Below are 13,776 nucleotides of genomic sequence, written 5' to 3' on the forward strand. Positions count from 1 at the left end.
GGATAAAACTATTAATAAAAAGAGTATCATTCAGAGTTGAGAAATTTACCAAGGATGGAATATGCAGTCTGATACCCTTCACTAATTCTATATACAGGACAACACCCTGGTGTGCAGTTCTGCCATTATTAAGGTAACTTGTACTTACTCTATAGATGTGATGTGGTCATCTAAGTTACAGCCAGACTTTGGAGTTAATTAAAACACTGAATTCAAATGAAGTCCTGTTGCCTGCTGAATATTTAATATTTAATAATATTTAAATGTATGGATTTTTCAAATAAAAACAATCCAGGTCTCATACCATAGGGAGGGTTGTGAGGATGTTTCACGAAAAGCCAGGGTGCATAGTTCCAATACATGCTAACCTAAGTTAAAATATTTCAAAAAGGTTAATAGACTTTCTACTAGAACTAGCTGCTAACAATATATCGCATGCCCTTTAAAGCAAAAAGTCATTTCGATTTTCCCAAGTTCAGGTTTTTTAGGTATTCTCCTTCAATGGATCACTAAAACAACTTGTGCGTGTTTACTAAAGTCAGGCAGGTAATCATCTGTGAGTTTTTTTCTTTTTTTTTTTTTTTTTTTTACAAACCTTGTTACAAGTAGATCAGGGACGGCCCACCAGCATTAGTAACAAATGCTGTTTTTTTCTGTGATAAATAATCAGTCGCTTTGAAACACACACATCTCAAGTTTCATGGAAGGAAGTATTTCGATAGTTTTCCATCTTATAGAAAAATAAAGGCTTGCACTTGGCCCGCAAGCGGCAGAGAACCTCGGAAGAAAGCGCCCCTTACATAACTCTAAGGCAGCGGGGCCTCCGGCCATTTCCCTCCCATGGGGCGCGGGTAAGATTACAACGCCCGCGGTCCACCCGGCCACGTCCGTGGTAGTCACGGACGTTTACGTTTGAATTTCCCTGAACCGCGGGGTGTGGGCGGCGGCACGAACCCGCCCCGGAAATCTCCGGCTCTTTCCCGCCATTCGCAAGCCCGGCCCCTCCAGGGGTCCACAGGGGGTGGGGAGAGGTCCGGCGCGCGGTAGGCCCTGAGCCCAGGGGCGGACAGTCCCGGGCGCCCCTCCCCTCCTCTCTCAGTCCAGTCCGGGCCACGCCCAACTTCGCGCTTCAGGTCGACGGTTGCCCCAGGGCCCGATTTTGAATTCACAGGCCCGGCCCCCGAGCCCCAGGAGCGTGCTTCCCGTTCCCCATTGGCCGGCAGCGGTCACGTGCTCGAGCCGCCATGTTGGGGAGTACGGCGTCCCGGCCCGCGCCACCTCCGCCCCCCTCCGCGGCTTGCCGGCCGCCCGCCCCTCGCTGCCCTCCTTCTCCCCCGCCCGCCTCTCCGCGCAGCCAGAGAAGAAACAAAGTGCTGCGGGCGGGAGACTCAGCGGCGGCTGCGCGGACCTGCTCGGTCTCCCGGTCAGCCTCCCCTCCCTCCTTCCCGCGTGTGCGTGTGTGCGTGTGTGCGTGTTTTCTTACAAAGGACATTTTACGATCGATTGATTCGTAGCGCTTCCCCTTTGCCCTTTGTGCTGTAACCCGCTGCCGCCATCCCAGGTGCTTCTCCCTCCCCACGCCGATCTCTGTACGTGAGTGCGGTTCGCCAATTTCGGCTTTGGGTCCCGGCTTCGCCCCTGCAGCCTCTTCTTGTGCCGGTGCTGCCCGCTGCCTCCTCGCTGTGCTCTCCTTGCCGTTCGCCATGGCGACCGCGACCCCCGTGCCGCCGCGGAGTGGCAGCCGCGCCGGCGCCCCCAGCACGCCGCTGAGTCCCACGCGGCTGTCGCGGCTTCAGGAGAAGGAGGAGCTCCGCGAGCTCAATGACCGTCTGGCCGTGTACATCGACAAGGTGCGCAGTCTGGAAACAGAAAACAGCGCGCTGCAGCTGCAGGTGACGGAGCGCGAGGAGGTGCGCGGCCGCGAGCTCACCGGACTCAAGGCGCTATACGAAACCGAGCTGGCTGACGCGCGACGCGCGCTAGACGACACGGCCCGAGAGCGCGCCAAGCTGCAGATTGAGCTGGGCAAGTTCAAGGCCGAGCACGACCAGCTGCTCCTCAAGTGAGTGTTTGCTCCGATGGGGCCGCGTTGGTTGCGCAGGGAGGGGCGGTTACGCCTACTGGGTCCACCCCGGGTAGGGATAGCCGAGGCCAAATGCCCACGCCCTAGGGAAGGGACTGGACTTTGCCTCCGGAAAGAACTGTTCTTGTGTTTTATGGAGGGACAGGGTCGTGGAGGAAGCTCGAGTTATGGTGATGGTGGAGCAGTGATGCTTGCTTCCAGGACGTGGGTACCCAACATGGTCGGGCGAAGTCAGTGCCTGGGGCTGCCGATGAGTAGCGCGGGGCCTCGAACCCCGAACCTAAGGCCCAGGGATCCAGACTGCTCTTCATGCTGCACGGTGGCCCCCATAGTCCCAGTGCGGGGAGCTGGCGCACGGGCGCGCGCTCGAGTGCGCGCCCCGGTTTCCGGCCAGCGCCAGACAAAGCGTCTGGTGGGTTTGCAAGGCTGGGATAGCCGGCCACGGAGCCCTTGCTGCCCGCTAGGAGAATGAATGAGCTGTGCGCGGGAGGAGGAAGGGGAGGGACCCGGACCCGCCCGGAGCGTCCGCGTCTCCCGGGGGTGGGTCCTGCTTTGGCGCGCTCAGTCTTGGCCCAGTGACATTTTTGCTAACGCTCAGTGCCTTCCTTGGACATTCAGGGCGGGGTCTGATTGGCCCGCCTACTGCTAGTCATGGGCTAGTTGGTTTTACTATCATGTTAGCTTTCTCTGGGGAAAGATGTCCTGCCTTTCAGCGAGGAGAGTTGTGGGCTCTTGGGTGCTTGTGAACTCGAGATTCTTTAAGCTGGGCTTTTGTATTCCACGGCCACTTGGGCCACCTTTCGCGAGTGGCGGATCGCTCACTGGCCAGATTTTGACTCCTCACAATGTAGTTGTTTTTTCCCTTAGAGACTATGCTAGGATTCCCTACCGTGCTCCACTGTCACTGTGGCTGTCAGTAGGCCAGGGCAGGTGAAGGGGTGCTGTGTAAAAATGTTGTCTCAGTGAGGGAGAGCTTGTAATTATTTCATCTAAGGTGGTCTGAGTTTTCACAGATACACTCACAACACCTTTGCTGACTTCTAATTCCCCCCTTCCTCCGAACTGGGAATTGAACCCGGGGGCGCTTTGCTACTGAACTACACTCTCATCCTTTTTATTTTTTATTTTGAGGTAGGGTCTTGTTAAGTTCTCCAGGAGAACTTGCATGTTGGTCTCCCAACTTGCTATCATCCTGCCTCAGTCTCCGGAGTCCCTTGGATTACAGGCGTGCTCCACAGTCCCTAGCGTTCCTTGATTTTTCTGATAAGCAAAAAAAATGTCATCAGTAGGCAACAAGTGCTGATGTCACACTTTAAAGATTTGCTAAATTTGAGTCTAGTTAATGGTCTCTGCATCCTCACTGTCAGTTGAGAAATTTCTTTTTGACTGTTTATCCTTGAATTTCTTTGTTTCTCTGAATTTTCCTGTTTCTATATATTTTTATGTCTCTCATTAAGTGTTTTAAAACAGTAAATAAAAAAAGTTTTGTGTTTGTGATAAAAATAAAATTCTGCAGACTGACCATAGTGAAACCCTACTCCCCTGTTTAGGGTGTCATTGTGTTGCCAAGGTTGGACTCTTGAACTCCTGGGCTCGGATACTCATGCCTCAGCCTTCTGAGTAGCTGGGCCTGCTGGCTTTTACTGCCCCCTTTGAGGAGGCAGTTTATATTTTTATTTTTATATCTTTGGGTATTTAGTTCCTAACTCAAAGAAAAAAATAATTCTTAGTAAATCAAAAACAAAACATAAATAAAACTAACTCTTGGAGTCAATTTTTGAAATGAAGGATCAAATTCGCTCTTCATCTTTCTCCAGTTTTTTTTGATACTGAATTTATTTAAATCTTACATGTCATTGATTTTAAGACTTGCCATTATTAATATGTGCCACTAAAAATGAAAAAAAAAAATCAGGGCCAACTGTGTGGAATCCATTTTGTTGCATCTATCCCAATTTCAGAGATGTTAGATTACGACACAGATCAGATATCTCATGTACTAGGCACTGTTTTATATGTGGAGGATAGAGATTTTTAAAAACTAGCAAATATCCTACATTGTCGAATGCAGTGGGAGTGATATCCAGTAAGCAAAATTGTCTTGTCGGATCTGAGGCATTTTGATGCCGGTTCTTTTTTAATCTTTCTGTAAAATATCCATTGAAGATTTTTTACAGTGACAAGGCTGCCACCTGGCTGACAATAGTTGTAAATGTTAGGGATTAGAAAATACATGCTGATTTCAGCAGGATTAAGAAGTGAGAAGAATGTGTGTATTAGAATCAATGTGATATGGTGTGTGCCTCAAAAGCTGTCTATTGCAAGAGATGAGATAATTAGATTATGATATTTGTTATCTAATGAATGGATTTATCCATTTGATGGATTAATAACATGAATGGATTATTGGGTGATAACTTTAGATGGATGGGTTGTGGCTAGAGGAAGTTAGCAACTGGGGGCAATCCTTGGGGATTATTTGTTTTGTCCCTGACTCTTCCCACTCTATTTCCTGGCCACCATAAGGTTCACAGCTTCACCATGCACCTCTGCCATGGTGCTCTGCCTCATCTCTGGCCCAGAGCAGTGGAGTTGGTGGACTTTGGAACTCTGAAATCGTGAGCCCAAAATAAACTTCCACCTTTGAATTGTTTTTGTCTGGTATTTTGTTCATATGGAGGAAAAGTTGACTACACAACGATATAATGTATATAATGCTAGAGTAATAACATGCTAGGAAAATGAAAAAAAGCGGGTTGAAGGAATAGTGAGGTGAAGGAAGATCTGTGAAAGGTTGACAATTGAAAATACTCTCTGAGGGGGCTGGGTGTGGTGGCATTGGCCTGTAATCCCAGCAACTCAGGAAGCTGAGGCCCAAGTTCAAGGAGGATCCCAAGTTCAAGGCCAGCCTCAGCAATTTAGTGAGACCCTATATCTTTTTTTTTTTTTTTTTTAAAGAGAGAGGGAGAGAGAGAGAATTTTTTTTAATATTTATTTTTTAGTTTTCCGGCGGGCACAACATCTTTGTTTGTATGTGGTGCTGAGGATCGAACCCGGGCCGCACGCACGCCAGGCGAGCACACTACCGCTTGAGCCACATCCCCAGCCCAGTGAGACCCTATTTCAAAAAATATTAAGGACTGGGGATGAAGTTCGGTGGTAAACTGCCCCTGGGTTTAATACCCTGATTAAACAATATCATCTTAAGATCACCATCATCATATCATCATCATCATCATCTCTAAGTTACCAAGCAGTGTTCTAGAACTCTTTTTCTTAGGTGTGCTACTGTTTGTATTTTCCTAGTTTCAGGATCAGGCATAAAATTCTCTTTTGTAAAACAAATTACTCACAGTATGCCACATTTTAGATAGCTATTTGAACCATGTCATTTCTTGTAAAAAATTTTTTTGCTTCAGCATATATGCAAACTTTTTGAAGAAATCTAATCATAATATATGAGTCTACTTTCCTTGCATGTTCTGTTCTGAGGTATCTTAATCATTGACATCCTGGAATTTACACGATTTAAAGTCAGTGTCCTCCTGGGTCACATTTTATTTTTTTATTTTTTTATTTTTATTTTTCATCTTTCATACATTTGATTCAAGTGAGTTATGCAGTTCCATTTTTACCCCAAATACAGATTGCAGAATCACATCAGTTACACATTCACAATGTTTACATAATGCCATATTAGTGACTGTTGTATTCTGCTGACTTTCCTATCCCCTACTATCCCCCCTCCCACATTTTTCTTTTACTTGATTTCTTTCTTTATTTTTTGTTGGACAACATCCTGAAGTAACTTAATTCAGAAAGAATGGCAGGAAATAAAACTTTCTGAGTCCTTTTTGTCTGAAAGTAACTTGGTTCATGCTTGATTGATAGTTGGGCTGGGTATAGAATGCTACTTTAACATTTTACCTCAGTGCCTGGAAAGTACCGGAAAGTATCATTTTGGTATTTTCTGTTTCATTGTCTTGTAGCATCCAGTGCTAATTAGTAGTTTTGCTTGTAGTTGCCTTTCCCCACTTCTGAAAGCTTTTAAGAATTTTTCTTTATCTTAGTTTTTTTTTTTTTTTTTGCATGCTGATGGGCATTTAGGAAATGGCTGCAGGCTAAATAATAATTGTAGTGTTGTTTTAACATTCATATTCAGAGCTAAAATAATAAATGTTAATCAGTTTTGAGATTTTTTTGTACATAGGATGATTAAACAATATCTAGGCTTATATTCTATCATGCATCCTGGCTATTAAAAATGGGTCCTTAATTTGAAGGCCTGTGTGTATGTGTTTATCTTGTTTACTTTTAAATTTAGCTCTGTTTTTTTCCATATCTTTTTCTGTGCTCTTATTGAACCCAGTGTCTTGTTTTTTCCTCTATTTTTCTTTTATATTTGTCCACTTGCCAGCTTAGTAGGGACCTTTTAAAAGCAGAAATCATACTTTTAGTTCCACAGAATTCTTTTTTTTTTTTTTTTTTTTACAGATATTTTCCTTTTTAATCTTCTTGCTTATGTTTTTAAGTATCCGGTGTCGTTAAGCTGAAGATAATATTTGGTGTCTTCTCTTTAAACTCCTTTTTTTGCTGGGTGCAGGGGCACATACCTGTAATCCCAGCAACTCAGGAGACTGAAGCAGGAGTATCAAAAGTTCAAGACCAGCCTGGACAATTTAGCGAGATCCTCAAATAAAATAAAGAAAGTATTACATTACTGTATGCAATTGTAGTGCTGTCAAAATACAGTCTTGAAGAGGAATGATGCTAACTACCTTCAGTGATTCTGCAAAAATGTTTAGAATAGCTGATCTGGTAAACTTTCGGGAGGAAATTCTAAAATGTTGATTCAGGATATATTTTTTAATATACATGTACTAAATATGTCAACATATATTCCATATAACCAAGAAAAAATAAATAAAACAAAAACCAAAAAGTGCTAGGAATATAGCCCAGTGATAGAACATCCCTGTTCTGTACCCAATACTAACAAACAAAACTAACAAACTTCTGTTAATTGGACTATCTCTGTTTTTATTTTCTGGTCATTTGTGCTTTTTGTTACATTTGTTTTTTCTTGCTACTGATCTTGGTTTTATGATCGTAGGCTAGGTAATGATTATGTGTTATTGCTACTATTATTACGTTATCTTGCTGTCTTCTAAATGGGAGAATAAATGAGGATCTCTTTATATTTGGAGTGTGCTGTTAGCCAACTTGTTAGCACATAAAAAGGATGGTGAGAAAGGCCAAGTGCAAAGCTGTTTTTCTGTAAATACCCATCTCAATTTTAGTCCTGCTTCATTTTCCATATAGCACACTGTGTGCATCTGTGTACTTAAAAAATAATTTATTTTTAATGGATAACATAAAAACAAAAATAAAACAAGGAGGGCTGGGCATATATAACTCAGTTGGTAGAGTGTCTTACATGCCCAAGGCCATGGGTTCAATCCCCAGCACCACACACACAAATAAATAAATAAACAAACAAATAAATAAATAAAAATAAAGAAATGAAGGACCATGTGATATTTCAATTCATGTATAAACTGCATAATGTTTAATATTAAACATTTGTTTTCTCAAATGTTTATAATTTCTTAATGGCAGAAATATTTGAGATATAGGGTATGTAATTATCTCTAATCACTCTACTAGATTGGTGTGCATTAGCATGCAAGAACTTAATACCGACTATCTAATGTAATTTAGTGCCCATTGATCAGTCTTTTTCTATCCCTCCCTCCCCTGCTCTTCCCAGTATCTGATAACCATTATTCTACTAAACCTTTTTATATTCCGCATGTGAGTGGGATCGTGATGTGTGCTTTTATTTACATTTCATCTTCTAGAAATTTGTTAATGTCTGCTAATAATCCCTTTCCCATTTATTTTGTTGCTATGGGTTTATTCCATATTGTATATTTTACTTTTTATTTGGGTCTTGAGGGAAGACAAATGTCAGTGTAGTAACAAATCATCTTGTTACTTTTGCGCAATAAGGGAAGTGTAATTGGCAAGATGGAAAGGAAGACTCAATTTACTGTTGGTTTGAGTCCTTTCAGCTCTTGAGTTTGTTTAAAAATAATTTTCTATATATAGTTTTTAATTTGGACCTAATATTTATGATTAAGTGTAATTACCATTTAGGTGGATTTTTGTGTGTGTGTGTGGTCCTGGGGATTGAACCCAGTATTGCTTTAGCACTGAATTACATCCTAGTACTTTTTAGTTTTTATTTTGAGACAGGGTCTTGATAAATTGCCCAGGTTGGCCTTGAACTTGGAATCCTCCTGCCTAAGTATCCCAAACTGCTGGGATTATAGGCATATGCCACTGTGTTCAGCTGTCTGTCTTCTCTTTCTCTCTTTTTCTGTCATTAGGTGGGACTTAAGTGCACACTACTGATCTGGCTTGCTTTTAAATCTTTGAGCCTGTGTTTCCTTACCTATATAATTGGGATAAGGGCTAAGTAATAGTTTTCTAAATCTCAGTAACAGTTAAACCTTTTTTCTAACCTGTCATATGCTCCTCTCCTAGTAATGGGGGAATTTTTATCCAAATTAGCTATTTGAGGAAATCATGAAGCATTCAGGCATGTAAATAATGAATTTTTTTACTACTTTTTTAATAGGGATGGGGGGTTGTGGCTTGCTATGTATTTGGACTTACATTTCCTCTGTTGGCTTTTTACACATTTATGTCATGAATGAATGAAATTTAGGAAATGCCCACAGGTTAAATAATAACAGTAGGGTTGTTTTTAACATTCATATTTTTTGGTGTTCAGAGCTAAAATATAATATATGTTAATCGGTTTTGAGATTTTTTTTTTGTACATAGGATGATTACACAAAAATTAAAAACTTTCGTTTCATATATTACTCTGTTTTTAGATATCACATTACTATTTTTTCTTTGTTTTTTTCCTGTTCTTTTTTGTTGTTGTTGTTGTTGACAGTGTTAGAGATTCAGCCCAGGGCCATGCGCATTATAGGAATGCACTTTCCCACTGAGTTACATCCCAGCCTCTCTTTTTTTTGATGTACCATTTTGCCCTGGTTGTATGAAGTTGATAACAACACATTTTGGTCTTAATATAAAAAGCCACAAAACTTCATATTAAATAATACTTTAATTTTCAGGAAAACAGCTTTATGATGCTATAACAGGCTGTCCGAATTAGTTAACTTACAAGGAGAAATTTTTATTTTGGCACACAATTTTGAAGGTTCCAGTATGTGAAAGATTGGCTCCATTGTTTTGAGCCAGTGACAGGTTTGCTCATCAAGATGGAAGTATGTAGTGGAATAAAAACCACTCACAGCTGGGCAATGGTGCTTGCCTGTAATCCCAGCAGGTCAGGAGACAGTTCAAAACCAGCCTCAGCAAAAGGGAGGTGCTAAGCAACTTGATGGGATCCTGTCTCTATACAAAATACAAAATAGGGCTGGGGATGTGGTCCAGTGTCCCTGTGTTCAGTCCCAATACCCTCCCCAACCCCAAACAAAACAAAACAAAAATCACTCACTTCATGCTCAGGTAGTAAAGAGAAGGAATAGGAAGAAAACAGGGTCCCGCAATCTCTTTTGGGGACATACTCCCCAGTGACCTAAGTATCTCCCACTAGGCCCTATCTCCTATAAGTTTACTACCTCCAGTAAAGCTCCCCTGGGGACCAAACATTTAACACATGGGCTTTTGAAGAACATTCATGATTCAAACTATAGCAGGATCAAACCCATAGAATTGGTGTTGAAGTCTTGGTAATAGGTCTTAAAGTAATTAAACTGTCATGACATTTCCTTTCTGTGCTTTCAAAGGATGTTTGGTACAGCAAGATAGCTTTTGAAATTGTTTATTTAACTTAGGGGGTAAGACAAGGTAATCTTTTAGTGTACTCAGTTTCAAGGAAGTAAACACAGAATGAAAGATAAAGCACTGTAAAAATATGCTGCCAAGTCTTTCTTTTTCTTGAACAGTACTGCTTATGTTTATTCTTTATTGCCCAGATTATGTTACCTCGGATAGACCTGCGTCGGAAATCCTTAGACTTATACCATCAGTTTGGTCGTATCATGTACACACAGAGAGAAGGAGCCTCAGGTGTCAACTGTGTGAGGGAACCTTGTCTGAGTCCCCTAGTTATTTCTAGAATTCAAGAATTCTAAACAAAGTTTTAACCTTCCTTTTCAGTGCACATCTGTGATAAGGAGATTGTACTTTGGTAGTTGTATTTTGGAATTTCAAAAAAATAACTTGTTGATACAAAAATAGAAAATGAGAAAACACAGATAAACAATAAGAAGAAAATAAAAATCAATTAATTCCATCTCCCCAAAATAAAGAGTTTGAAGGTTCATACCCATGTTATTAACAAAAATGGATTAATGATAAATATTTATAGACGTTCTTTTTTCATGCAACATTTTGTGGGCATCTTGTCAATACTTGTGTAGAATATCATTTAACACATTTTAAAGATGTAACAGGATACCCTGTATTGGCCACTTAATTTGCTCTTATCAAGGAAATAAGCTTCACAGTGACTCAATCTAACCAATTTCTCTGAATCCACATGGTTATTTAGGAGCCTTCTTACTGATAATACCAGGTTTTTGTCCCCTGATTAATTCTGGTTAAATGTTATCTAATTTGTTAGTTAAATATTATCCACTGAATAAAGGCATTGCACTTTTACCTTTTTTTATTTTGGTACTGGGGATTTAGCCCGGGGTGCTTAACCACCGAGCTACATCCCCAGCCCATTGTTTATTTATTTATTTATTTTTAAATCTTATGTATGTATGTATGTATGTATTTAGTTGTAGTTGGACACAATACCTTTATTCCATTCGTTTATTTATTTTTTATTTTTTTAAGAGAATTTTTAATATTTATTTTTTAGGTTTTGTCGGACACAACATCTTTGTTTGTGTGTGGACACAACATCTTTGTTTGTGTGTGGACACAACATCTTTGTTTGTATGTGGTGCTGAGGATCCAACCGGCTGCTGCATGCGTCCAGTCCAGCCGAGCGCGCTACCGCTTGAGCCACATCCCCAGCCCCCCATTGTTTATTTTGAGACAGGGTCTTGCTAAGTTGCTTAGGGCCTCACTAAGTTGCTGAGGCTGGTTATGATTCTCTAGCCTTAGTCTACTCAGCCACTGGGATTACGGGCATGTGCCACTTTTATTGATTTTTGATGCCATCAGGAATGGGTGAATATCCTTGTCCTGTTTGGAATAATTTAATATTTTTCTATAGGTTTTTTTTTAAATTGACCATTAAATGGTTATATTTACATTGCTAATATAAAAGAAAAGATTCTACACTTGGATCACTTGGATCATAATCTTAGGTTTCTGCTGATAGTTTTGGTTTAGACCTGGGTAATAAGTGAGGCTTTCCTTAAATAATATGCTTTCATAGCCACTGTGTGCTTCAGGTTAATTTCCCTCCTTCCCTCCCTCCCTCCTTCCCTCCCTCCCTTCCTTCCTTCCTTCCTCCCTTCCTTCCTTCCTTCCTTCCTTCCTTCCTTCCTTCCTTCCTTCCTTCCTGGTTTATTTAACTCATTGTTCTGAAGACTGGGAAGTCTCAGAGTATGGCCCTAGCAGCTGTTCAGCATACGGTGAAGGATTTTTTGCTTTTTGATGCTTTTTGATGCATTATAACATGGCAGAGGGCAGCATCACATGGAGAGACAGAGATCCAAGTTAATTTCTTTTTCTGTTTGTTGATCTTTGTAGGTTGAGAACAAATGGTAAACAATATGAAATATAGGCACTTAGAAAAAATTTTTAGAAGGGCTTGAACAGGAATGATGCCTAGAATATTGTAGAACTGACCTTTGGGAACTTTTATGTCCAAGTACACCTTGAAACAATTGAATTTCAAAAAACAATGTGTAGCTGTGATTCAGGACTAGGAAACCACCACTGTTGATACTGGAGAATGGACAGTGGACCCTATTAGAGAAGAATTTTACAGACTATATTCCTTATGAATATAGGTGGAAAATTAAAAAAAAAAATACAAGCTGAGTATTCCTAGACTCTGGAAGTCCAAAATCTGAAATAACTGAAATCTGGGACCTTTTGAGTGTAATGGTGCCCAAGAAGTTTTGAATTTTGGAGCATTTCAGACTTTTGGATTTAGAGATTGTCGACCTATAGTTTATGGAAATATTCCAAAATATGAAAAAATTCTAAATCTGGTATTCTTCTTCTTCAGAGTATTTCAGATAAGGGGATACTTTATCTGTACTGTAAATGAAATCCATTAGCATATAAAAAGGATTATACAGTTATTAAGTAGGATTTATCCTGGAAGTATAAGGTTGCTTCAGTTATGAAAGTCAAAGTAATACACCATATTAATAGAACAGAAACCATATGTTCAAGATGTGGGGAAAACATTTGACCAAGTCCATTATGTTTCATGACAAAAATTTCCAAAGTAGCGATAAAAGGAAACTTTTGCTAAAGAATCTTTATGAAAAAGACAAGTGATATTTTCTGGTAAATATCAAAGGAATAAATCAAGAATGTGTACTCTCATTTCTTCTATTCAACATTGTCCTGAAAGTTTTAACCAGAGATTAAGACTAAAAAGGAAGTAAAAAACCTTTATTTGCAAATAATCTTGTATATAGAAAAATTTAAGGAATCTTTTTAAGAGCAAAAACAGAGAGTTAATAAGTTTAGCAATGTCAGTATACCATAGATACATACATATATGTATATATAGTATATATTTTATATAATACAAATATATAATTTATATACATAAAATTAGTTGTATTTGTGTACTCTGGCAGCAAATAATCCAAACATGAAATTAAGAAAGCAATTATAGCATCAAAAGGAATAAAATACTTAGAAATAAATATTATGGGAATGAGAGACTTACACACTAACTAGAAACTTAACATGGCTGAAAAAAGTTTTATAAGGTTTAGATAAATGGAAAGACATCCCAGTTCATGGATTGGAATATAATATTAAGGAGGCAGCTCTCCTCAAATTCTTCTGTAGATTCAGTGTTATATCTTACTAAAATCATAGCTGCCTTTTTTGTTGTTTTGCAGAAATTGAAAAGCTGGCTATAAAATTCATGTGGTAATGCATGGGAACTGCAGTGACCAAAAACCAAAGTTGGAGGACTTACATTTCCTGATTTCAAGACCTAACTGTAGTTCTACAGTAATATGTGTGATACTGACATAAAGATAGGAAAAGCTTCATGCTTTTCTGTCCTTCATGACTTGTTTGTCAGCAGAAAATCTGATGCAAGGGCCTGGAAAGCGATCCCATGCATTTCTATATTGGTCCCGTGCATTCCTGTATTTCTTCTTTGTTGTTTATGTATGCATTTGGTTAGAGAACCTAATTGGCATTCAGCATCATAGCTGCAAGAGAGTCTGGGGGAACTTAGAGAGGTGACTTTCTATTGTATGAAAGTACCACCAGGAGGTTAGAATTGACATTGGTTGAACCAACACACAGCGTCTAGATTTCTGGAGGTTCTTATGAATGAGGTTTCTTGATTATACTACTTTGAGGTGAAGTATGGCTTCACCCAAGTGTCTGGCTTAGGATTCAGCATCCTTGGATTGGCTAAGTTGTTTTTACTCATGATCTGCTTTCTGGCCTTCTAAAATACTGTCACTTCATTTTCAGTT

At 40.1% G+C, this 13,776-nt stretch overlaps 1 protein-coding gene across 1 annotated transcript in view; it reads left to right on the forward strand.

Annotated features, from left to right (window-relative positions):
* The first annotated feature begins 1,371 nt into the window (after positions 1 to 1,371).
* Lmnb1 (lamin B1) overlaps positions 1,372 to 13,776 on the forward strand; it is a 53,842-nt gene continuing 41,437 nt past the window's right edge. Inside the window, exons 1-2 of the mRNA XM_076855902.1 lie at positions 1,372 to 1,423; positions 1,645 to 2,062. Of these exons, the coding sequence (XP_076712017.1) occupies positions 1,704 to 2,062 (359 nt within the window). The 5' untranslated portion in view covers positions 1,372 to 1,423; positions 1,645 to 1,703. The remainder of the gene's footprint in view (positions 1,424 to 1,644; positions 2,063 to 13,776) is intronic.

The sequence above is a fragment of the Callospermophilus lateralis genome, chromosome 5 (genome assembly GCF_048772815.1).
Source record: "Callospermophilus lateralis isolate mCalLat2 chromosome 5, mCalLat2.hap1, whole genome shotgun sequence".
Taxonomy (NCBI): domain Eukaryota; kingdom Metazoa; phylum Chordata; class Mammalia; order Rodentia; family Sciuridae; genus Callospermophilus; species Callospermophilus lateralis.